The 26833-nt window shown below is 36.1% G+C and overlaps 1 protein-coding gene across 5 annotated transcripts in view; it reads left to right on the forward strand.

Moving 5' to 3' along the window:
- Positions 1–26833, forward strand: part of TBC1D12 (TBC1 domain family member 12) — a 92494-nt gene that overhangs the window by 32607 nt on the left and 33054 nt on the right. Inside the window, exons 2-3 of one of the 5 annotated variants that reach the window (XM_055425043.2) lie at positions 10789–10912; positions 12484–12543. The exons of 1 other annotated variant lie outside the window; for it this stretch is intronic. In XM_055425043.2, the coding sequence (XP_055281018.2) occupies positions 10789–10912; positions 12484–12543 (184 nt within the window). Of the gene's footprint in view, positions 1–10788; positions 10913–12483; positions 12544–14592; positions 14612–17667; positions 17720–26833 lie in introns of those variants that run through there. 3 more of the 5 variants (XM_055425044.2, XM_088842148.1, XM_088842147.1) reach the window with 3 other exon arrangements.

Genomic DNA, 26833 nt, shown 5'->3' on the forward strand with positions numbered 1-26833 from the left:
ATGCCATAATCTTTGTTTTCTGAATGTTGAACTTCAAGCCAAACTTTTCACTCTCCTCTTTCACTTTCATCAAGAGGCCTTTGAGGTCCTCTTCACTTTCTGCCATCCGTTCTGTTCCGTTCTATCGCTCAGTCGTGTCCGACTCTTTGCGACCCCGTGGACTGTAGCCTACCAGGCTTCTCCATCCATGGGATTCTCCAGGCAAGAATACTGGAGTGGGTTACCGTTTCCTTCTCCAGGGGATCTTCCCGACCCAGGGATCGAGGTCCTCTTCACTTTCTGCCATAGTGTTGCTTTAAAGTTAAGAACTTTGATTATCTTGGGAGGTGGGAAAAAGGCAAGGGGAAGAGACAGACAGTTTGTCTTTGGTTTGAGAAGCTGGTGAGGAGGAACCTATGCCCACATGTTTATTTGCGTTGGGACCTCCACTTTCTCAGTCTCCTCATGGTGGATTGGGGCAGGCCGGGGGGCGGTGCTGTGGGCAAAGGAATGGGCATGAGAAGAACAACAGAGTATGGAACGTTTTTTAGTCTATTTTTGTTAACTTTACATTGTGTTTTCCCCTTAAGATTTGATAAACTGGTATTTTTCTTCCTAGGCTAGCAAGTAGAAGCCCATTTAGTCTGTAATTCTATATATTTGTAACAATATTTTAAAACTTTTTTTTATTGCAGATGTATGCCATTTAACTACATTATAGTTTTTTTCATGGCAAGGGATAACCTGAAAACCCAATCCAAAATTTCTTAGTGGCATAAGAAATTATTGTGAAACCTTATCTGTTGGCCTTTCTTTGCAGTTGGATACCTGTGGGTTCATATTTATTTTATGACAGTCTCTTAGAGTAACTAAATTTTATTGGGTATGTAAATATAAGATATTTGGCTTTGGTTTGTTTTTATGATTTAATGAGAATTTATACTTCATTTTGGTCTTATTATAATATTGTTCTATAATACATATTATAAGCAGACATTTTATTGTGGGAGTTATCTATCTGTTGTTTGCTTTTTATTCCCTTTGTATACCTGCCAGTTCAGAAATTGCATCCATTGAAAGACCAACTGTTTTTTGGTTTAAAAAATTAGTATTCCTTGACTTTAATTTTGGAAGTTCAAAATATTCTCGTAAATTAATTTTGCACATAAACATATATATATATGTATAACATTTTTAATGATTCAGAATAATTTCTAACAATATTTATTCAAAACTTTGTGTATATTTAGCATTTTATCTGTGAGTTGTAAAGGGTTCTGTTCTGTAACTTATAGAGTTCTAATGTACAGTATCGATATGTATAGCCTCTAGTTTTTCACATGAGAATCTGTTTGGTTGTAATTACAGTATCTAATTGTAGGTAAAGGTTATAGAGACAACCACTCCCAAAAACTCCTTGTAAAACTCTGCACATGAGTTTTCTGATCTGTCATTATCACTGTTCTTTGGTATAATTGCATCTTACATTTGTGGTCTTTTCATTCTTTTGCTCTGTCTGTATTCTCAGCCAGGTGACATTCTTTGATGCTGTGCTTCACCGAGTTTGAAAAAATAATACTTATGTTCTTTTACTTTATGGTGCTTTAATTAATTATATATGTAACCCTGCAATACTAGAGAAGAAAAAGCTGTTTTTTTCACTTTACAGGCACTGCCTTGTTCGTGCATTGTTGTGAGGAGAAAAGCAATTTATAGATTTTTAGATCTGAAACTGTTAAAGTCGTAAAGATCTCGTTATTGTCAGTGATTGGAGTTGATGGTATCAATAGCTGTGAAAAACAAAACTGCTTGTTCATTGTAGATTCCACCCTCTCTGCACCTGCCTCCCCTGCCCCCTGCAAGAGCTAATTGTTAGTGTGAAGGCTTCTGACTAAATAACTACCTCAATATGATGAAGACAAATTTATATATGAATGTCAATTGACTCTAAGAGGAAGGCTTACAGTCTAAAATGTTTATCAACTTTGGCCCAAAGAAGTATGTCTAAGCTTGTGTCAAAAGTGGATGCCTAAAACTGTAGGCAAATGCAAACTTTATAGCTCCTTAGTGATAGATTAAGAATATGAAATCTTTTACTTGGTTTAGTTAGTGCTCTCTAGTTACAAGGGAGTTCCAGTTGGTACATTAGATTTATATAGCTTAATAAAAACTAGTGTTTTTTTTTTTTTGACACATACTAAAGAAAATACATATGTAACAGATATGTGAATTATGATGCCTGGTACACGACTCAGCGACTTCACTTTCACTTTTCACTTTCACACATTGGAGAAGGAAATGGCAACCCACTCCAGTGTTCTTGCCTGGAGAATCCCAGGGATGGGGGACCCTGGTGGGCTTCTGTCTGTGGGGTCACACAGAGCCGGACACGACTGAAGTGATGCAGCAGCAGCAGCAGCATACATTGGTAAACCCTTTGTCCAATCTCAGAAGCAGAACATTACCAACACTACTACGGAAAATATACTACCTTGTGAGTGTCTTTTTATCCTGCCCACCCCTAAGAGGTAGCAACTATCCTGAATTTCCTTGATGTTTTAAGGAATAATTTTTGCCCCAATTTTTTGTTATTATTTTTAATGTTTTTGAGCTTTATAAAAATGATACACTGTGTGAACTCTGCATCTTGCGCCAACCCCTGCCTTTGTTTTTAAACTCAACATTGTTTTTAAGATTCATCCACGTTGATGGATGTATCTTTGGCTCATTCTCACAGTGGAATAATATTGCGTTTACTAATTAGCATAACTTAAGTTTTCTATTCTTCTGTCAGTGGATCTTTGAATTGTTAAAAGGTTTTTGCTCTCTTGAACATGGTACCTTGAATGTTCTTTATATGTCTTCTAGTGCATATGTCCATAATATTCTCTGGAGTATGTAGCTAGAAGTATAATGCTCAGTGGTAGTATAGTGTATGCAACTGGAACAAATGTGATTACATCAACATAAATTCCTCACAGTGTTCCTTTCCTTCTACATTTGATATTATCAGATTTCTTAGTTTTTGCCAGTCCAACATAAAATATTATTCTAGTTTTAGATTCCAGAAAATCAAGCAAAAATTTAATAAAATGTACATATGGGAAAGACCTAGGAAAACTGAGTAACTCCACGCCTCTTCACTTTTTTAGAAGAATTTGAGAAAGATTGGTATTCTTCTTTAAATATTTGTTAGATTTTTCACCAGTGAAGCCATCTGTTCTTCAGCTCTTCTTTGTTAGGTTTTTGACTATTGAGTCAGTCTCCTCAACAGATTTTCTGTTTCTCGAGTCAGTTTTGGTAATGTGTGTATATCTAGGAATTTTTCCATTTCATTCATTTGATTTGTGAACAGTTGTTCATAGTATTCATATATACTCCTTATTGGTAGTAATATCCCCCTTTCATTTCTGCTTTTTGTAATTTTAATCTTCTTTTTTCTTAGTCTAGCTAGGAATTTGTCAACTTTGTTGATCTTTCCACAGAACTTGCTTAAAATTTTTTTCTATTGTTTTCAATTCTCTTTCATTTTATCCACTCTAATCCTTATTATTTCCTTCCTTCTGTTAGCTTTGGGTTTAGTTTGCTCTTCTTTTTCTAGTTTTTTTCCAGGTGTGCAGTTTTATTATTGATATGAGGTATATTCTTTTTAAATATAGGTGTTTACAACTATAAACTTTCCTCTTAGCATTGCCTTTGCTGTATACCGTAAGTTTTGATATGCTGTATTTCTGTTTCAGTTCATCTCAGGTGTTTTCTAATTTATAATTTCTTGACTAATTTATTCACTTATTGGTTATTTAAGACTGTGTTGTTTAGTTTCCATATATTTGTGAATTTTCCAGTTTTCTTCCTGTTATGTTATATATATATATATTTCTTTGACACATTTATTTATTTATTTATTTGGTGGGCATTGTGTCTCAGCTGCGGCACACAGGATCTCCGTTGTGCCATGTGAGATCTTTCATTGGGCCGCACAGACTCTCTAGTTGTGGCACAGTGGCTCCAGAGCATGAGGGCGCAGTTGTGTGGTGCTCAGGCTCAGTTGCTCCATGGCATGTGGGATCTTAGTTTCCCAACCAGGGATTGAACCTGTGTCCCCTGCATTGCAAGATGGATTCTTAACCACTGCACCACTAGAGAAGTTGCTCTTCCTGTTACGGATTTATAATTTCATTTTATTCTGGCTGAAAAAGATACTTTGTGTGTTTCTAGTCTTTTAAAACTTATTAAAGCATTTATGCATTAACATATTGTTCATTCTGGAAAATATTCCATGTACCCTTAAGAGTGTGTGTCTTACTGTTGTTGAGTGGGATGCTCTGTATATGCCTATTAGGTGTAACTTACTTAATGTTTAAGTCTTCGATTTCCTTTTTGACCTGTCTGATTGTCTTTTTATTAAAACTATGGTACTGAAGTCTCCAGTTATTGTAGAATTGCCTATTCCTTCAGAATTGTCAGTTTTTCTTCATGTATTTTTCTTCTGTTGTTAGGTGTGTGTATGTTTACAGTTGGGCTTCCCTGGTGACTCAGTGGTAAAAGAATCCACCTGGTAATGCAGGAGATGTGGGTTTGATCCTTGTGTTGGGGAGATCCCCTGGAGAAGGAAATGGCAACCCACTCAGTATTCTTGCCTGGGAAATCCCATGGACAGAGGAGCCTGGTGGGTTACAGTTTGTGGGGTCGCCCAAGGGTTGGGCACAACTTAGATACTTAACAACAACAAAAATGTTTATAGTAGTTATATCTTCTTACTGGATTAAACTTTTTTCCCCAACACATAATGTTCTCTTTTGCTTCTTGTAACCTTTTTGACTTACATCTATTTTATGTGACAATAATATAATCACTACGTTCTCTTTTGGTTACTATTTGCTTTCAATATAATTTTACATCTTTTTACTTTTAACCTTTTTGTATCTTTTTATCTAAAGTGACTATCTTATAGACAACACATGCTTGCTGCTAAGTCACTTCAGTTGTGTCTGACTCTTTGTGACCAAATGAACTGTAGCCTACCAGGCTTCTCTGTCCATGGAATACTCCAGATAAGAATACTGGAGTGGGTTGCCATGCCCTCCTCCTGCGGATCTTCCCAACCCAAGGATCAAACACTTGTCTCTTCTGTCTCCTGCATTGGCAGGCGGGTTCTTCACCACTGTGCCACACAGGTAGACAACATACATAGTGTTTTTAATCCAGTCTGCCAGTCACTCTCCTTTTAATAGAAGAATTTGATCAACTTATATTTAAATTCATTGTTGATGAGTAAGGATTTCTGTCATTTAGCTGTTTATTTTCTGTATGTCTTATATATATATTTTTTGTTCCTCAGTTCCTCCTTACCACTTTTTGTATTTAGTTGAATTTTTAGTGTACCATTTTGATTCTCTTATGTATATTTTCTTTTATTTTTTTTCTTATGTATATTTTAAAGTTATTTCCTAGTGGTAACTTTGGTAACAACTGACATCATAAACTTAAAGCAACCTGGTTTGAATTATACCAAATTAATTTCATTTGCATATAAACCCATTTCATTAGTGTGTTAATATTGTGCTAACTATATACATCTCTGTACCTCCTCATTTATATTGTCAGAGATTACATGTTTGTATGTTGTATGCCCAATAACATAAATTTGAAAACATTATTTTATGCATTTACCTTTTAAATCACATAGGAAAAATGTGGAGTTATAAACGGAAAGGTACAATAATACTGGCTTTGACATTTACCTGTGTAATTAATATTACCAGTGTTTTCTCATGGTTTTGAGCTACTTTTCACTTCATTCTGAAGAATTCTTGACACTTCTTGTAGGGCAGATCTGTTCGGAATGAGCACCCTTAACTTGTTTATCTAGAAATATCTTCATTTTTCCTTTATTGTTGAAGGATAGATTTTTGCTGCGTATAGAATTCTCAGCTAATAGTTGTTTTTTTTTTTCCCCAGAACTTTAAATTATGTCAGCCTGACACTTTATGGCCCACAAGATGTCATATGAGAAATCAGGTGTTAATCTTATTGAAGATAGATTGTTTGTGATAGTTGCCTCTCTCTTGATGCTTGTAAAATTCTTTGTCTTTTGACAGTTTGACTATAATGTATCTTCGTGTATATCTCCTTGAATTTATTCTGCTTGGAGTTTATGGAGCTTCTTGGATGTGTAGGTTTGTGTCTTCCATCATATTTGAAAAATTTTTAGCCATTCTTCAAATATTGTTTCTTCCGCCCCTCTTTTTTTTCCTCTTCTGCTTCTGGAACTCTTATAGTACATATGCTAGTACACTCCACAGTGTTGTACAAATTTCTCAGGCTCTGCTCATTTTTATTCATTCTTTTTTCTTTGTGCTTTTGAGACTGAATAAGTTCAATTGTCTTATCGTCATGTTACATGCTGATATTTTCTTCTGCTTGCTGTAATCTGATGTTGAACTGTTTTAATGAATTTTTAATTTTATTCTACTTTTCAGTTCCAGAATTTATTTGGTTCCTATATATCATAGTCTTTTTAATGATATTCTCACTTTGTTCCCTGCTTGATTTCCTTTAATTCTTTGTTCATAGTTTTGGTTAGCTCATTGGGTATATTTATGACAGTTAATGTGACATGTTTGACTAGTAATCTCATTGTCTTAACTTCCTTAGGAATGGTTTTTGCCAAATTCTTTCTCCTGTGAATAGTCTATACTTGCTGTGTCTTTATATGTATTGTAATTCTTTTCTTGTTGAGACCTGGACATTCTGAGTATTATTATGTTGAAACTGTGTAAATCTGTTTTCTCAATTCTCAGTGACTGCAGATTTTTGCTCATTGAAGGCTAGAGCCATCTGTTTGTGTTATTTCCAAACTGTTTTTGCAAAATGTGTAATCCTTTTTGTGTGTGGTCACAAGTTTCTGTTCTGTTATTTCCTGCAGTTAGCTGGTGGCCTGACTACGATTTCCTTAAATATCTGGGTCAAAAAAAGTACCCTTTTTTAATGTTCTGATAGATACCACCAATGGAAGCTGCTGCTGCTGCCTGTTCTAGAAACTATTCCTCGTGGAGGCAGCAGGCTGCTATCTCCACTGCTATAGGAGGGAGGGGCTGAGGAACAGTTGATGGTAGTTGGTTCACCCATGCTCTTCACTTAGGGAAGATCAGCAGCCTCTCCTTTCATGCACTCCCTTGGTGGTTATAAATTTCTGATAAGATTCTGTAGTTCTAAAATGATTGATTCCAATTGCTCTTTTTGGCTCAGTTTTTACTTTGGTGGAGGGACTGATTTCTAGATCCTTCTACTTCTTCATTTTGCATCAGCGATGTCTTTTCAAGTGCAAATATTTCAATTTAAGCTTGGTTCATCAGTTTTTCTTTTATAGATCATGCTTTTGATGTCTCATGCAAGAATTCTTTGTATAAACCTTGGTGTCAAAGGTCCTTCGCCTGTGTTTAACATGGTTGGATGGGAAACCTTGATTGGAAGGTGTGTAGGCAGGCCACATGGAGGCTTGTGGGGGAAGCATAGCTTGATGAGAACTTTTTGGGGAGTACGAGTGAGCTATGTGTGGCTTACAGAGAGAATTAGTGCATCAGTGCTGGCAGGAAGCCTTTGGGGTGCCAGTTTACATGTTAAGAGGACTACAGGAAAGCCATCTGCCAGTTGAGTTGCTGAGGCTGCAAGTTTGCTGAAGGACTTGGGCACATGACTAAGCAGAATTCTACTGGATATCCTCACACCAAACCACTGACCCACTCTGTTTCAGCTGGAAACCACAGGAGAGCAGAGCCCCTTTCTCCTGCAGTGTCCCTTCAGTGCTCTCCACTGAGAAAGTGTAACAGCTTCGTGTTTATTTTAAAAGGAGAAATTCTCAAAGGAATTCCATGTTGTCACAGAGCATATACTGCAGGGTTCATAATGGAGCTACGAGGCAATAAATTGATGAGCAGCACACAAGGTATAAAATAGTATTTAAATTAATAGGCTATCCTTTGAGGCATGAAACTTTATTGTAAATATACCAGTCCTTCATGTAATCATTATTGAAAATGTAGATATTTTATGAAATAGAAAACTGAGTAACTATATATGGTCTCAGATGAAACTTCTAGAGTATCCTAAGTAGGAATTAGTCTGAATTGTCATCAAAAGTTATCAATTCACTTCCATTGCACACCTAGGAAAATGAGAGTATTTCTTTAGTATTGATTAACCCATATTTTGTAGGAGTTCATTGATAACTTTCTAAACTTGAAGAATAGCCTTAAAATTATGCATTAAAAATTTATCCCATTCTTATCACAATAATGTACTTTTAAGAACAGATGTATGTATGTATTTTGAGTATAGATAAGCCAAGTTATTTGAGATTTCAAATACGTTGTGACTATGTAAAAATTTTAAATTTTCTTAGTGAATATTTATATCACAGCTTATATGAAGTGTTTATATGCAGATATAAGCATCTGAATGCAGAGTTCCAAAGAATAGCAAGGAGAGATAGGAAAGCCTTCCTCAGCAATCAATGCAAAGAAATAGAGGAAAACAACAGAATAGGAAAAACAAGAGATCTCTTCAAGAAAACTAGAGATTCCAAGGGAGCTTTTCATGCAAAGGTGGGCTCGATAAAGGACGGAAATGGTATGGACCTAACAGAAGCAGAAGATATTAAGAAGAGGTGGCAAGAATACACAGAAGAACTGTACAAAAAAGAGCTTCACGACCTAGATAATCACAATGGCGTGATCACTGACCTAGAGCCAGACATCTTGGAATGTGAAGTCAAGCGGGCCTTAGAAAGCATCACTACGAACAAAGCTAGTGGAGGTGATGGAATTCCAGTTGAGCTATTTGAAATCCTGAAAGATGATGCTGTGAAAGTGCTGTACTCAATATGCCAGCAAATTTGGAAAACTCAGCAGTGGCCACAGGACTGGAAAAGGTCAGTCTTCATTTCAATCCCAAAGAAAGGCAATACCAAAGAATGCTCAAACTACCGCACAATTGCACTCATCTCACACGCTAGTAAAGTTATGCTCAAAATTCTCCAAGCCAGGCTTCAGCAATATGTGAACCGTGAACTCCCAGATGTTCAAGCAGGTTTTAGAAAAGGCAGAGGCACCAGAGATCAAATTGCCAACATCTGCTGGATCATGGAGAAAGCAAGAGAGTTCCAGACAAACATCTATTTCTGCTTCATTGACTATGCCAAAGCCTTTGATTGTGTGGATCACAATAAACTGTGGATCATTCTGAAAGAGATGGGAATATCAGACCACCTGACCTGCCTCTTGAGAAACCTGTATGCAGGTCAGGAAGCAACAGTCAGAACTGTACATGGAACAACAGACTGGTTCCAAATAGAAAAAGGAGTACGTCAAGGTTGTATATTGTAACCCTTACAATTTAACCCTTATTATTTAACTTCTATGCAGAGTACATCATGAGGAACACTGGGCTGGAAGAAGCACAAGCTGGAATCAAGATTGCTGGGAGAAATATCAATAACCTCAGATATGCGGATGACACCACCCTTATGGCAGAAAGTGAAGAGGAACTCAAAAGCCTCTTGATGAAAGTGAAAGAGGAGAGTGAAAAGGCTGGCTTGAAGCTCAACATTCAGAAAACAAAGATCATGGCATCTGGTCCCATCACTTCATGGGAAATAGATGGAAAAACAGTGGAAACAGTGTCAGACTTTATTTTTTTGGGCTCCAAAATCACTACAGATGCTGATTGCAGCCATGAAATTAAAAGACGCTTACTCCTTGGAAGGAAAGTTATGACCAACCTTGATAGTATATTAAAAAGCAGAGACATTACTTTGCCAACAAAGGTCCATCTAGTGAAGGCTGTGTTTTTCCCGTGGTCATGTATGGATGTGAGAGTTGGACTGTGAAGAAAGCTGAGCGCCAAAGAATTGATGCTTTTGAACTGTGGTGTTGGAGAAGACTCTTGAGAATCCCTTGGACTGCAAGGAGATCCAACCAGTCCATTCTAAAGGAGATCATTCCTGGGTGTTCATTGGAAGGACTGATGCTAAACCTGAAACTCCAACACTTTGGCCACCTCATGCGACGAGCTGACTCACTGGAAAAGAGTCTGACGCTGGGAAGGTTGGGGGCAGGAGGAGAAGGGGACGACAGAGAATGAGATGGCTGGATGGCATCACCGACTCTGTGGACATGAGTTTGAGTGAACTCTGGGATTTGGTGATGAACAGGGAGGCCTGGCGTTCATTGTACCTTTCTGATTAGTCTGTGGTACCCTGGCATGCCATATTGATGTATACATATTTTGAATATCATTCTTGCTTGCATGTACACTATGTAGTTAATTTGGTTGGTTAGGGCATGGTGCTTATAGGTAAAATCCTTGTTCCTTATGCAGATTTTTTTTTTTAGACTGTCAATGAGAAATAACTTTCTAACTAGGTTACATGTTGGCCCTTTTACAGTAAGCTTTTCTTGTGCATACTTGCCTGGGAAAAACAATTTGCATATACATATATTATAGGAATAGGCTCAATAGATACTCTTTATTTCAAACACTAACAAATTGTTACAGAGAATAATTAAGTGGTATTTTCCCACAAAAATTGTATGGCTTAATCCTTTACCTATTTTATACAAGTTCTGTTCAACTTTTTTGTTCTCAGATTTTTGGCTTTTACTGTCAAGTATAATACATGTATAGTCAATTCTAGTACACTCTGTAGCTAATTCAAAGCAAATATTTACATTTCATTTACATCTGTCATTTTTCAAGTAATTCCCTGGTTACCAGAAGCACAATTCATGTAACTTTTCTGTGTTTCAGAAACCTTTTCCCAAAAAGGACAAAAGAACTCAGATCAGTTGTACATAGTGCTCCTGGCTGGAAATTATTTGGTAAAGTCCCTCCCAGAGAGAATCTTCAGAAAACTTCCAGAATCATTCAGCAGGTAAGTACTAATGTAGCCATGTGGTTTGTCTTGCTTTTCAAATATTCTCTTCTAGATAATCAACCATATTCTACTTTCACTCATTTTTTTAACATACAGAATTTTGTGACTGTAGATATTTGTAGTAACCTTAAGTTTTTTTAAAAGCATGACGTATATTTTCAATTATATTTTATGGTTGTGAAAATTCTTTATAGTAACAGAACATTGATTTTCTTTCCTAGTTATTCCTTGGATAGTGTCTTCTTTTTTCTTTCTTTTTAAAAATTTTCTCAGTAAACCATTCTCACCACATACTGTGACTTCTAATTGAACATAGTAGCATTTGCAGTGGCACGGATTTTATGCATGATGGGTAGTTGTGAACTGATGAAGCAGTATAAAGTGAAAACTGAGTAGATTTCTTGAGGTTGAAAATTTTCCTTGGTCATTTTCTGGTTTTCTACCAAGGACTTTGTGAGATGGGTGGGTATATAGTCTGTTTTTAGTAATTTAGAAGCCAGTTCTTCTGTTACCTGTCTTAATACCCATATTCTTGAGTTCTTAAGAATTTCATGTCTTATTTGACTTCTTAGCTTGTGCTTCTCAGTAATTGGAATCAGTGAGACTGGACAACAGTGAGACTTCTATCAGTTTGTGGCATTTTTAAGTTCAGGGAAGTTACTTCTCAGAAGGAGATAGAATGATAAATTTCTTATTTATCTCCTTCCAACTGTAGTTTATCAAATTTAGCACATCCAGCATTTATAAAAATAATCACCATGAAAACAATAATCATCATTTAAATTGGAAAAATATTTTCCTTTAAGGATTTAATAGTGTTCTTTTTATTGCTGAAAAGAAAAACTGGTTTCCCAAGTAAATAAGAACATAATTTTTAGATCTTTAGTAGAATTTGTTATAGTTAATTTCATTTTCAAGTAATTAAAATATCGACTAGTTTATATGCTGCTCAGACTTAACGCTATAGTGCTATGATTCCCAAGCTGTATGCCTAGGGCACCCCATGTGCTGCAGCAGCTAATGCTGATGGGAACCATGGCAAACTCAGTAATACTCTTCCACCGTTTGTTGGATACGGTGCAGCCCAATAGCTTGAGTGGTACACAGTTTTAACATAAAATGGCAATATATTACTTTCTGTGACGTGTTTTTGTGAATCTGGTTTTTCTGAGTTTGCTGTGGTAAAAATGATACTGTGCAAAAATCAGTGTGGAACAGGAAATGAAGGTGATGATGTCCAGTCTTATTTCAATATTTGTGAAATTGTACGCTGCACAAAAGGCACACATGCCCCAATTAGTGATTAATTGTGGTTATTTAAGAATGCAATAAAGCTTTCTTTTAATTTATGTTTATTTTTTCAAATGGCTACTAAGTACTGGGACATAACTCATTAAACAGAATAATTGAGTATTTCTGTTGGTTTAGGGGGTGCCAATAATAATTACTGAGGCACTAAGGTTGCTGTTAATCCAATAAAGTTTGGGAATCTTTGCTATCTGGACATCTTAAATTTTAACTCTTTTTTTTTTTTTCTGTAAAGTCTGAAAGTAACCTCTCTTGTCTAGAGTTTTTCAGAAGACCAAGTTCGCCCTCTAGAGGCAAAAACAGTGGTCTTGCTATTGAAGGTTTGTATTCTTGACTTTATGGTAGTTTACCTGAAATATGCATGTGCATATAGTACTTTAATATCTTTATGTAAACTAACATTCTGTGATATTTTCTTACTGTAGGTCTCTAATTACTAGTGGATAATTATCTATTTACTGATGTGCCATTGCCTTTAATCTGCTGTTTTCATTTTGGAGTGCCAACGCCTCACATTTTCTTTCCTTTTTATATATATGTTGTTTGAAAATTTGATGAGTGGTCAGGAAAAGAACAAATCTTATTTTCATATGGGAAGAAAGAGTGGAATTGAAATGCAGTTTCTATCTTCTATAGTTCCTTTCTGGCCGTTTACAAGTGTTGATTTCTCCCAGCTGCTGCTTTTAATTTTTGAGTGTTCTGGTGTGTGTAGGGACTAGTGTGTATTTTGGTGCCTTTTTCATGCTTCTGTTTGTTTCCTGGGGGCCGTGATGGATAGCAAAGTCATTGTTCCTCTGACTGTTTTCCACCCTCAAGAATATGTGTCTGTTTCACCATGTGATGGAATATGTTTCTGCTTTCTCTTTTACCACAGTTTGTGTCCTATACCCCAGCCCCCATTTGTCTCCTTTTGCTATTCTCTTTCCTGCAATTTGTCATTTTAAAAGTGGGCATGGTTTTCTTTTATTAGTAATGGTAAAGCTACAACTTTCTGTTCCCACTTGAAAACAGTTTGTTTTACAGTCCTAATTTCTAAACTCTGTAAAACATTATCAGCATAAAACTACGTTTGAAATCTTTGACTGTGTTCACATGTAAAATGTGTGTTGTGTTTAGAATCAGAAATTTAAAATAATGTAAGAGTAAAACCATGAAGAGTGTTCAGACACAATCTGTCATGTTTTAGGATAAGGTTTTAAGCTGTTACGGCTATAGAAAATGACGGTAGCTAGTATTCCACTGTAAAACTGCCTGAAAAAGTGAGGCAGTGCTAGAAGTACTAAGAAAAAAATAGATTCCTTTAATCTTTCTGAAGATGCATCACTTGCTTCAAGAAGGGCAAAACTGTAAAATTTGTTAGAATATTAGAGTGGTAGTAGTATTTTATAGGATAATTATTTCATTAAGCAGATATCCAGAAAGGAGTTGCCATATTCTTAAGGATGAGTATTTGTTTGGGGACTAGAATTTTTTTCTAATGGAAAGACACTTACAAGATTATAAACTTAACTACTTTGAATTGCAATCTTTTTCTCTATTAATTGTTAATTGCACAAATAGCACATGATTATATTCTCTATAAAATACAAAACATTATAGGAAGGTATATCTCATTTTACTTTTTCCTTCACAGTTTTAGGCCGTTTAAAATTCAATTTTTGTATAGAAAACACAGTTATTTTCATGTGTATATATTTTTACATTATATGTTTTTTTTTCCCCAAGAACAAAATGTTACTGTATATAAAACTTTTTGCCTTCTTTTAAGTGTTTGTATCTATAGTTTTTCAGAGATACATGAAGTTCAAAAGTGAAGGATACTTGTAGGTTAAATAGTTTTAAAAGTTATTAAAGGTTTGATCAATTTTAGTACTTTCCATATTAATAGTTCAGTTCAGTTCAGTTCAGTCGCTCAGTCGTGTCCGACTCTCCGCGACCCCATGAATCACAGCACGCCAGGCCTCCCTGTCCATCACCAACTCCCGGAGTTCACTCAAACTCATGTCCACAGAGTCGGTGATGCCATCTAGCCATCTCATTCTTGGTCGTCCCCTTCTCCTCCCGCCCCCAACCTTTCCCAGCATCAGAGTCTTTTCCAGTGAGTCAACTCGTCGCATGAGGTGGCCAAAGTATTGCAGTTTCAGCTTTAGCATCAGTCCCTCCAATGAACACCCAGGATTGATCTCCTCTAGAATGGACTGGTTGGATCTCCTTGAGTATAAAAATCATTTTAGGACAATAGCAAAGTCAGACTGACTCAAGTTTGGCATTTAACTTGACAGTCAGTCCCCAAATCACACAAATATTCATAATATTATTTTATGAGGATTATCACATGTGTTCTCTTGCAGGTGTGAAATTCCTGCTTGTGGCCATCTGAACCAGTTGGTGAGCCATGTTGAAAATCGCATCTATTAATTATAAATAGTATTTCAGTTATATTGTAGTTCAGTTGACCTAAGTTTTTGGTTTTTCTAAATTAATAGGCTGAAGTTGGAATACAGCTACATAGTTTGTTGTGTGACCTCCAAACTGCAAGTGAGAATTATTTCAAATGCACCATGTTATGTGTAACTGTAACATGATTGCATACTAGATCGAATATAGTCTATGTCAAACTCAGTCTTTCAGTAGGAAGTAATTTTTTGCTCGGCACTCTTTTTACATTGGCATCTTTTTCATTATGAACAGGTGAGATTATGGTTCTTAGATGCTGGTTCATGTTTTTCATCACTCCTGTCTTTCTGAGTGGTGTTTTAGTTAAGTGTTTGAATCACTTTCAGCTGTCTTTTGACAGGTAAGGGAAAAAGTTTTAAGACTCAGTTTCTTAATCTGAGCATTTCAAATTGTCTAAAATAGAATAGGTCATGGACTTACCTAGCAGTCCAGCGGTTAAGATGCCTCACTTCCATTGCAAGGAACGCACGTTTGTCCCCTGGTCGGGGAACTAAGATCCCACATGCCACACAGTGTGACCAAAAAAAGAGAAGAAAAAATAAAGGAGAATAGGTCACTCTCATCAGTTAAGCCTCTGACTTTAGGAACAGTAAGTAGCGTTGTGGAAAGGAATAGAACACATATGCTCTGTGAGCACTAATTGTGTTATACTTTGTTAGGGTGGAGCATGGTCTTCTGGTTACTAACATTATTGTTTTATGTAGTTAGGATATAGATACCTTCAGTATAAAATTTTGAGTGAGCACTGCAATAAATGAACTGCTTCATTGTTGTTCAATTGTGGAGGGTTTGAACTATGTTCAGAATTTGTTTTTGATAAGTCCTTGAAACTATTACACACATGCCTGTTCTTTCATCTTTATTTACCTAATGTATTGTCATCTTGAAAAGGAAGTGAATAATTACCTTTCTAGCCACACGTGTGTTCCTTATTTATAGTTAATGATAAATTGCTGTGTCTTTCCTATGTATGAATAATTTTTGATTTCATAAATCTTGATTTCTGTGGCCTGAAGATTGAGAGAGGACTTTGTACCAGCTCTGGGCCTGTGCTTCTGGGAGAGGGGAGAAGTATGAACCTTAAGAAAGAAGGTTAAATTAGTTAAAGAAATGAAAAAAAAAAAAAAGTTCTCATAAATTGAACAGGGCAGAATTTGGAGGATTTTTTTTTTTTTTGATTGTGAAAGACAGAGACTTGGAAAAGAGTTGCAGTTTGAAAATACTCTTACTTGTTATTTGATTCCAAACATTTAATTCAAGTATCAAAGTAGAAGTTATATTCCTTCTGTCATGATGTCAGGCTTAAATAATTATGTTAGGCTTCAAATTACACTAAGCAAACAAAATTGTGTTAATAGCTTTACCAAAATGAAGTTTGTTAAGACACTGCTGTATGCCAGAGGATGATGAAATGCTTTGCCCTAGGTATCAGTTAAACTTGAATTATGGGATGTATTTTATTTCTTCTAATTCACTGATCCTAGAATCAACCAGTAAAGGTATCTTACTTGACTAGTCCCTCTACTACAAGCATGATGATTTCCCTGACTTTTGGATCAAATTGTGTAAAATTGTATTTATCTTGGGTAAGACATGTTCTTAAGGTGATAGAGATGTTCACGTGGGGAGTTTCTTCCATTTCTGAAACATTATTCTGGCTGTCTATAAATGGCTGCCATAATATAGAAACTTGAGGGTTTACTTACTGACATGGATTTAACATGAACCCCTTTAGAAGTAGTGTACTGTACGCTGAAACTCAAAAGTCGAGTCAGTGTATATGCATCAAGCTTATTTTGGCTTTCACGTTGTCTTTAAAGGAGAAGCTATTTTATTCTTCCTTCTCCCCATACCCCATATTTTACTTCAAGAAGTTGGTCAAAAACTCCTGCCACCCTCCCTTTGAACCCATAGACTTATCTTTTCTCATATCCCTCTCCTAGTACATTCTTTTTCTGGTGAGTCCTTTAGATATAGAGCCTAAGACACCAAAATGTTGTAGGATACCATTCTGTGACCAGCTTATTGTGTGACTTCATATTAACAAGCTCTAAATCTTTTCTCTGGTAGAATTTGAAGGACAAAATTCTTTAATTTATCCTAGATTCTTCTTTAAGTTTGTCCAACTTTCATTTTAATGAATGTGTAATTTATTCAACAGACATTGACTGTACGATGAAATAGGCATGGTTTAGGTTCTTGAGAAATAGATTAATATGAGTCCTAGCTTTTCTGTTATTCTAGTATAACTGTGGGAAGGAGGGGAAAGATTCATATATGGTTCTCATATAGTATGGTGAGTGCTGTAGTTGTAAACAAAGTATGGGAGTATAGGTGAAAGAGTGATTAATTCTACTCAGGATTACATGCAATTTGTGTTCTGAAATATACTATTGGAGTTCACTAGGTAGACACGATGGGGAAAGCCATTCCAGATAGAGAAAATTGAATGAGCAAGCAGGAATGCACTCAGTATTAGGTCAGAAAGAATCTGCCTTCAACGCAGGAGACCCAGGTTCAATCCCTGGGTGGGGAAGATCCCCTGGAGAAGGAAATGGCAACCCACTCCAGTATTCTTGCCTGGAAAATCCCATGGAAAGAGAAGCCTGGTGGGCTATAGTCCATGTGGTTGCAAAGAGTTGGACACCACTGAGCAACTGAGCAGGGTGGAGGTGAAGGTCATTAGCCACAGGTTAGAAAGTTGTTCTTAACCAAAATACTTTCAGCGCTGAGACATCAAATTCATATATTAGAAAAATTCTGGAGACTTTATAGAAACTAGAAAAGAGTGAGGTAGCAAAGGACTTTAAGATTTGTTGTAGTAGTCTATGATTCTTGTTCTCAAACACAGTGGATTACCTAGGGAATGAGTTAAAAATACAGTTTCTGCAACCCCATACTTTGAGTTCTTAATGTCAATTTTATGTTTTTCAATTCTTGCGTTTCTAGTTGTTTCTTTTTCAAATCTGCTATATCACTTTTTGCAGTTTACAGTTCCCTGCTGAAATTTCAAGCTTGGCCTTTATCTCCTTAAACATAGTAAGTATAGTTTTTCATAGCCTGTGTCTGATAATTTCAATGTCTGGAAATTCTATAGGTCTGTTTATATTGAATATTGATTCTGCTAGTTTTTGTTAGTGGATGCTATTTTATTTCTGTGTGTGCTTTGTTACCTTTGCTTGGGTGCTGGATGTAATATTTGAAATATTATATGTAGAAAGCAATTTGAAGTACATCTTGTTTGCTTCCAAGTTTTAGCAATAGTGAATAAAGCTGCTATAAACATCTATGTGTTAAGTGTTTTTGTGGGTGTAAGTTTTCATTTCTTTTGGGTAAATACCAAGGAGCCTGGTTGCTGAATCATATGGTATTTTAGTTTTATCAGAAACAGCCAAACTGTCTTCCAAAGTAACTGTACCATTTTGCATTCCTACCAAGCAGTGAATGAGCATCTTTTGTTCCACATCCTCACCAGTATTTGGTGGTATCAGTGTTTTGAATTTTGACCATTCTAATAGGTGTGTAGTGGTATCTGATTGTTATTTTAATTTGTAATTTGCAATTGACATATGAATTAGAACATATTACTTGTCATCTGTATATCTTATTTAGTGAGGTGTCTTTTCTGATCCTTTTTGATTGGATTGTTCGTTTTCTTATAATAATAAACGCAGAACTCGGTAGAATTTTAAGAGTTCTTTATGTATTCGTACAGCAGTCCTCCATCAGATGTATCTTTTGCAAGTATTTCCTCCCAGTCTGTGTCTTCTCATTCTCTTTACAGTGTCTTTCACAGAGCAGAGGCTTTTCATTTTCATCAAGTCCTGCTTCTCAGTTTTTTTTCAGGGTTTATACCTTTGGTGTTATATCTAAATGAAGTCATCATCATACCAAAAGTAATCTAGGTTTTCTCCTGTCTTATCTTCTGGTAGTTTTATAGTTTTTTGTTTTATATTTAGGTCTATAATCCATTTTGAGTTAATATCTGTGAAGAGTGTAATTTCTATGTCTAAATCCTTTTTTCTTGCATGTGGATATCCACTTGTTCCACACCATTTGTTGAAAAGACTACCTTTGCTTCATTTATTGCTTCTTTGTCCAAGATTAGTTGATTGTGTTTATGTGGAATTGTTTTTGACTGTCTGTTCTGTTCCATTGTCTAGTCCTTTGTCAATGCTGCATTGTATTGATTACTGTAGTTTTATATTAAGTCCTGAAGTCAGGTAATATTAGTCCTCCAACTTTCTTCTTCTATATTGAGTTTGGTATTCTGGGTCTTTTGCCTTTACATATAAAGTTTATTTTTTTAAACTGTTCTTTCAGATTTTGTATATAGACTAGATCATGGCATCTGCAAGCAAAAGCAGTTTTATTATTTTCTTTTCCAATCAGTATACCTTGTATTTCCTTGTCTTGTTGCATTAGCTAGGACTTTTCATACAGTGTTGACAAGCAGTGGTGGGAGGGGACATCCCTTGCATTGTTCTTAGTGGGAAAACTTCAAGTTTCTCACCATCAGATATAGTATTAGCTTTGGGTTGTTTTGTACATGTTCTTTATCAAGAAAGAAATGACCCTTTTATTCCTACTTTAATGAGAATTTTTGTTATGAATGAGTTGAATTTTCCCACTTGATCTTGGCATATAATCCTTTTTATACATTATTTGCTTCGATTTGCTAATATTTCATTCAGGATGTTTGCATCTGTGTTTCTGAGATGTATTGATCAGGGTTTTCTTTTAAATGTTTTTGCCTGTTTTAATATTAGGGTAATGCTGGCCTCATTGATTAAATTAGGAAGTATTCTCTCTGCTTCTATATTCTGGAGGAGATCATAGGGAATTGGTATGATTTGTTCCTTAACTGTTTCTTAACATTTGCCCATGAACTCATCTGAGCCAGGAGCTTTCTCTTTTGAAAAGTAATTATCAGTGCAGTTCTCTTTGTCCTTCCTCTTTCCCTCCTTCACTCCCTTCTTTTCTCCCTTACTTTTCTTTTCATTTTTCCCAGTTTTTTTGAGGGTATAATTGTTGATTGAATTTTTAAAATAGATAGCAGGACTGTTCAGATCATCTCTTTCTTCTTCTGTGAGTTTTAACAGATTATGTCTTCAAGGAATTTATCCATTTCATCTAAGTTATCAAATTTATGGGCAAATGATTGTTCATAATGTTTCTTTAACATACATCAACTCTGTAGTGATACCCCTCTTTCATTTATGATGTTTGTATCTGCTTTCTCTCTCCCTCTCTCCCTTCCTTCCTCCCTTTATCCTAGAGTTTGCAATATGCATTTACAACTAATGTAAACCTATTTAAAAATAATGTTTACCACTTCACAGTGCTGCAAGTACTTCATAACATCAAAAATTCCTAATTGCTTCCTTCCATCCTTTGTATGTTCGCTGTCATTCATTTCATTTACACATGAGCATGCTCACATACACATATACACAACCATATGTAACTGAATGTATCATTATTATTTTGAACACGCTGTTATCTGTTGATCAGTTAAGGATAGTAAAAATATAATTTTTATTTTACTTTCATGTATTTCTTTCTGATACTGTTTCTTTTATGTAGATAAAAATTTCTGAGCTGTCCCTTTCCCTCTCTCTGAAGAGCTTCTCTAAACATTTCTTACAAGGCAGATATCTATTGGCAACAAATTCTCTCAATTTTTGTTAGCTTGGAAAAGTCTTTTTCTTCTCTTTTTTGAAGGCTAATTTCATAGGGTGCAGAACGTCTCTGTAAATTGTTATATTTGCTTTTGTGTAGAGAGGTTTTTTCACATCTGGCTTCTTTCAAGATTTTTAAAAATTTTTGATTTTCCGCAATTGGCCACCCACTCCAGTATTCTTGCCTGGGAAATCCATTGAACAGAGGAGTCCCTGGGGTTGCATAGAGTCAGACACGACTGAGGGATTGTCACACTAACACACTTTCTGCAATTTAAATATGATTTGCCTAGGTGTAGTTATTTGGGCATCTATACCACTTTGTGTTCTGAGCTTTCTGATCTGTAGTTTGGTGTTGACATTAATTTATAGAAATTCCTGGTTATCATTCATTCAAATATTGCTTCTGTTCCATTTTCTCTCTCTTCTTTTGGTAGTCCCATTACACGTATATTACATCTTTTGTAGTTGTTCCACAGTACTTGGATATTTATTCTGTTCTGTGTTTCTCAGTCTTTGTTCTCTTTTTCAGTTTTGGAGGTTTCTAATGAGGGATCCTTTAGTTCGAGGTTTCTTTCCTCAACTGTTTGCCTCTACTCCATCAGAGGCATTCTCTGTTTCTCTTTTAGTTAGTTTTTTGTTTTTTACAATCTCTAGCCTTTCTTTTTCATTCTTTCTTAGAAGTTCCATTTCTCTTCTTCCATTATTCATCAATTCTTGCATGTTGTCTACTTTTCCCATTAAAGCTCTTAGCACACTAATCGTATTCAGAAGTTCCTTGTTTATAAGTCCAACATTGTTACCATATTGACTGTGGTTCTGATGTGTTTAATCTTGAACTGTGTTTTTTGCTTTTTAGTATGTCTTATAATTTTTTTGTTGAAGAGTGGACACGGCGGGCTGAGTAAAAGGAACTTTAGTAAATAGACCCGAGAAATGTAGTGGGTAAAGTGTCGGGGGAGGGAAAGTCTTGCATACTCCTGTGATTAGTTCTCAGTCTTTTGGTGATCCTGTGCCTTCAGACTGTGCACTTCACCAGTGCACAGGCACTTCTCAGTCCCTCTACCCGCTTAGGTGGGAGAGGTGGGCTGGAGTTGGACATGTTCCTTTCCCCAGATAGGTGAGGCTCTGATAAGACTGCAATAAGTTAGGCTCTGGTGAAATAGTTTTTCCTGAGAGCAAGCTTTGTTAAGAACAGATTTCTCTAATGTATTTCAAAATAGTTCCTTTTCCCCTCCTACTGCCGCAAGCACAAGGGCGTTTTTCTCTGACATTCACTGTGAGGACCTGATAGAGTTCCTGGAGGTAAAACTTGTTGAAGTATGTGGGGCTGGGATCTCTCGGAGTCTTAGCTTTCAGACATGTCCGCATTGAGCCTTTAGAAATTTGTCAGTTACAGTTAAGGTTTTCCTACCCTGGCACTGGTTCCCACAGAGGTTTCTTCAGGAGTTTCTACCCTGGTAAATTGTGATCCTCAACATCTGTCTACCTGTCTATTTCTCTAATTTTGTGGCAGCAGTTTGCCCTGTGACCTCATTTCTCTGAGGAATTTAAGAAGAGTTGTTGATTTTTTTTATTTGTTCAGCTTTTTACTCACTAGAATGGGTAGGCAACGTTTAAGCTTCTTACATGCTGGAGCAGGAAAACAAAGTTGAAATACTAATATTCTGTTAAGAATTTTTGCTTCTATTTTAATTTGAGATATTGGTCTATAACTTTCTTTTACTATTTTTGTCTGATTTTGGTAATGGGATAATGCTGGAATCATTGAATTAATTGAGAGCTATTTCTTCCCTCTCTCTATTCTAAAAGAATTTGTTTAGAATTAATATTTTTTCTTCCTTAAATGTTTGATGGAACTTGGCAGTGAGATTATCTAAGGCAAGGTTTCTCAACTTTAGCACTATTGACATTTTAGGCCTTGTCATTTTTGTTCCTGGGGACCCTTCCTGTGCAGTGAAGAATTAGCAGCGTCTTTGGCCTCTGCCCAGTAGATGCCAGTAGCATCCCCTCACAGTTGTGACAACCAAAAATGTCTCTTGATGTTGTCAAACATACCCTAGGGCCAAAGTCAACCCCAATTGAGAATTACTGACATAAATGAAGTATACTGGGATTTTTGTTGTTACAGTAAGTACCTTACGTGCGAACCTTTAAGTTGCACACTTTCAAAAATGTGAAAGCGTGTTCTGTCAGCGTCAGGCATGAGTGAGATTGCAGTTTGTCCTCTGTCCTCTTGCCTGTCCAACGCCAGCCCCTGTATGCCAACTACTGTCCTGTAATACTGTGCTTTTCAAGGTCCTGTCCTGTAGGCTTAAAAATGTTTTGTTTTTTTGTTATCTGTTTGTTTTTTATATATTGTGTGAACAGTATTATAAACCTATTACAGTACAGTATGATATAGCCTTTGTGTTACTTGGGTACTAGGCTAACTTTGTTAGACTTACAAGTTGGACTTATGAACACACTCAGAATAGAAATTGTTCATGTGGGAGGGGACTTACTGTATTGTTGAATAGCTTTTTAATTATAAATTTAAATTTTAATTGATGTATGTTGTTTTCTGTTTTTTCTTGAGTCAGTTTTGGTTAACTTGTATCTTTCAAGAGATTTATTGGAATAAAATTGCTAATAATATTCTCTTATCTTTTTAATATCCACCTGTTATGTCATAAACATAGAGATGATCTCTCACACATTCCTGAAATTAGTAATTTGTGTCTTCTTTTTTTATTGATCGATATTACCAGAAGTTTATCAGTTTTATTGACCTTTTAAAAATACACCCCTTTTGTTTCATTGATTTTTACCTCTCTATTTCTGTCTCATTTAATTTTGCTCTTTATTATTGCTTTCCTCTTGCTTTGGGTTTTTCTAGTTTTTTAAAGTGGATCATTGATTTTAGACCTTTTATCTTTTTAATATATGTATTAAGCTGTACATTTCCCCCTCACTGTGCTTTAGCTGTGTTTAACAAGTATCAGAATTTTCATTTTCACTCAATTGAAAATGTTTTGTTCATGATTATTTAGAAGTGTGTTGTTTTAACTTTCAAATATTTTAGAATTTTCCCAGATAGGTTTTTGTAAATAACTTCTAATTTTATTCCATTATGCTCATGCAATATACATTATGCAATTTCAGTCTTTTTCAATATTTGAAAGTTGTTTTATGTCCCAGATATAGCATGTTTTAGAGAATATTCCTTGTGCACTGGAAAAGAATGTATGTATTCTGCTGATGTTAGGTCAGTGTTTATAAATTTCAGTTGGGTCGTTAGATGATAGTACTGTTTAAGTGTTGTATAATTTTGCTGATGTTTTGCTCTATGAATTACTGAGAGAGGAATAATGAAATATCCACCATAATCTACTTGACTATTTCTCCTTTTGCTCTTTTTTCTTCTGTTTTTGTTTTGAAGCTTTGTTTTTATGTCTTTTTGGTGAATTGACCTCTTTACCATTAACCATTAACGTAATGTCTTTTTTGCCCTGGTAATGGTTCTTATTATGAAGTTTTTGTCTAATTTATCCACTACAGCTTGCTTTCAATTAGTGTTTACATGTTAATTGTTCTGTTCATTTGCCTTTTTCCATCTTCATATTTAAAGTGTTTTTTTGGTATATAGCATATATTTCTTCTTTGTAGGCAGTCTAAGTACCCTCTTCTTTTTAAATGGAGTGTCATTTACTGTCATTTATTGGCATGACTGAATTTAAATTTACCATCTTGCTATTTCTTTTCAGATTGTCCCATCTGGTCTTTGTTAATCTTTATCTCATTTCCTGCCCTCTTTTGGATTAAATGAGTATTTTTAGTACTCCATTTTACCTCCACTATTAACTTATTAGATATATGTTTGTTTTAGTTTTTCAGTTGTTGCTCTTGGCCAGCAGTTTTCAAATGTTTTATATTTACAACTGCTTTGGATTCTGGCTATTAAGGATCTCAAAGAGTTTTTTGTTCATGGGAATTGTCTATGAATTACTGCTGTACCCAGAATTAACACTGACAGGTTGAAATATTTATTAATTCACTTAAAAATAGCAATAATAAAGTCATTACATGTTAACATAAATAATATATATTTTAAAAAACTGTTTTAAAAAACCAACTGATGGGAAGACTAGCATTGTTTTACATTTTGCACATCTCATAATGTCTGGCTTAATATTATAAAAGAAGATTGGATTATCATTTCTACTCCTGCATTCAGTTTCTGCTTGTCTGTTGTTTTAGTTTAAGTATGTGAAGAAAATATGGCCTTATACTAATATCTAGATAGTAAAGGAAAGAGCATTTTCGTGTCGTTGTGTGTATTCTTTTTGATGGAGAAGGAAATGGCAACCCACTCCAGTACTCTTCCTTGGAGAATTCCGTGGACAGAGGAGCCTGGTGGGCTGCTGTCCATGGGGTCACAGAGTTGGACATGACTGAAGCGACTTAGCATGCATGCATGCATTGGAGAAGGAAACGGCAACCCACTCCAGTATTCTTGCTTGGAGAATCCCAGGGACGGAGGAGCCTGGTGGTCTGCCGTCTTTGGGGTCACACAGAGTTGGACACGACTGAAGTGACTTAGTATGCATGCATGCATTCTTTTTGATACGCACAAGGACTCAAAGGAGGAATATTGGTCAGATATTTTCCAAAATGGTCCTTAAAAGAAAAACTACTAATTTTTTCCTGCCCTCAATACTTCTGACACCAACTGTGTAGGCTGTGTAGGTTGTTTTTTTTTCACATTTTCCAATTCTTCAACTCCAATTGGGTGTCCTACCGTTTGATTCAATTCTTATGCTGTTTACCTGGAGTTACTGTCAGATCTCCCAGGTTAAGACCTCAGTCCTACAAAACTGCCTCTGATTTCAGATGCTTAATACAAGTCAGGCTTCTAGTACTTTTTTTTTTGGCCATGCTGTGCAGCATGTGGGATCTTAGTTCCCTGACCAGGGATCAGACCTGCACTCCCTGTGTTGGAAACCAGGGAAATCCCAGGCTTCTTGTGCTTCTCATCAACAGCTGTAAATTGGAGATGCCTGTGACACACTTCTTAGGTTTGATAATTTTGCTGGAACTACTCACAGAACTCAGGAAACTGTTGATTTATTAGATTACCAGTTTATTACATAAACAGCCAAATGGAAGAGATACATAGGGCAAGGTATAAGGGAAGGAACATAGAGATTCCAAGCACGCTGTGGGTTCATTACCCTTTTAGCACCATAGAGTGCTCACCAACCCAAAAGTACTCTGAACTACTTCAGGTAGAATTTTTTATGGAGGCCTTACTATAATAAATAGGCACAATTGATTAAATCATTGCTTATCGGTGATTAATTCAGCCTTCAGCACCTCTTCCCTCTCCAGAGGCCAAGGGGTAGAGCTGAAAGTTCCGATCCTGAAAGTATGTAGTTAGTACCCCTGGCAACAAGCCTCCATTCTGAGAATATCTAGGAACCTTCAATTACCAGTCATCTCAGTAGAATACAAAAAGACATATCATGTCAGAGATTTCGAAGGTTTCAAGAGCTATGTGGCAGGAAATGGGGCAGAGACAAATAAATAGTTCTTATGTCACATCCTCAATTTGGGTTTGTCTGATGATTTCCTCATGACTGGACTGGGGTTCTGTTTTCTGGCTTAGATAGTAAAGAATCTGCCTTCAATGCAGGAGACCCGGGTTTGATTCCTGGGTCGGGAAGATCCTCTGGAGAAGGGATAGGCTACACACTCCAGTATTCTTGGGCTTCCCTGGTGGCTCAGCTGGTAAAGAATCCATCTGCAATGCAGGAGACCTGGGTTTGATCCCTGGGTTGGGAAGATACCCTGGAGAAGGGAAAGGCTGTCTAGTATTCTGGCCTGTAGAGTTTCATGGATTGTGTAGTCCATGGGGTTGCAGTCAGACACGACTGAGCGACTTTCATTTTTCATGTTACTGCTTTGATTGCGTGAAGGGATCAACAGTTTTATTCCTTGTTTTGGAGAAGGCAATGGCAACCCACTCCAGTACTCTTGCCTGGAAAATCCCATGGACGGAGGAGCCTGGTAGGCTGCAATCTATGGGGTCGCTATGAGTCGGACACAACTGAGCGGCTTCACTTGCTTTAGTAAAATTGTCAACATACTGACAAACTATTAGCATTATTAGCACTATAGTTTTGACTTTGCAGACCTCATGAAACCATGTCTGGGACACTGTTATGATATATATCTGTATCACAATCTATCTCCAAATAACATTATACCACTTAGAGTACAATGTGATAATTTTACAGCCGTATGCTGCCATTCTGTCCCTTCTGATTTTGTGCTGTAAACCCCCTCAGTACACTGGTATTATTTTTGCATTTAGTCAGATAGCCTTTTAAAAATTACTTTTATATTTTTGTCTCTTAGTTGTGTCTTTTCTAAAATGTCTTTCCATATTTACTATTTTTTGTGCTTTTATTTCTTTGTGTTTTCATGTGAT

The sequence above is a fragment of the Moschus berezovskii genome, chromosome 12, assembly GCF_049115385.1.
Source record: "Moschus berezovskii isolate FMDL1 chromosome 12, NW_MosBer_1.0, whole genome shotgun sequence".
Classification (NCBI taxonomy): Eukaryota; Metazoa; Chordata; class Mammalia; order Artiodactyla; family Moschidae; genus Moschus; species Moschus berezovskii.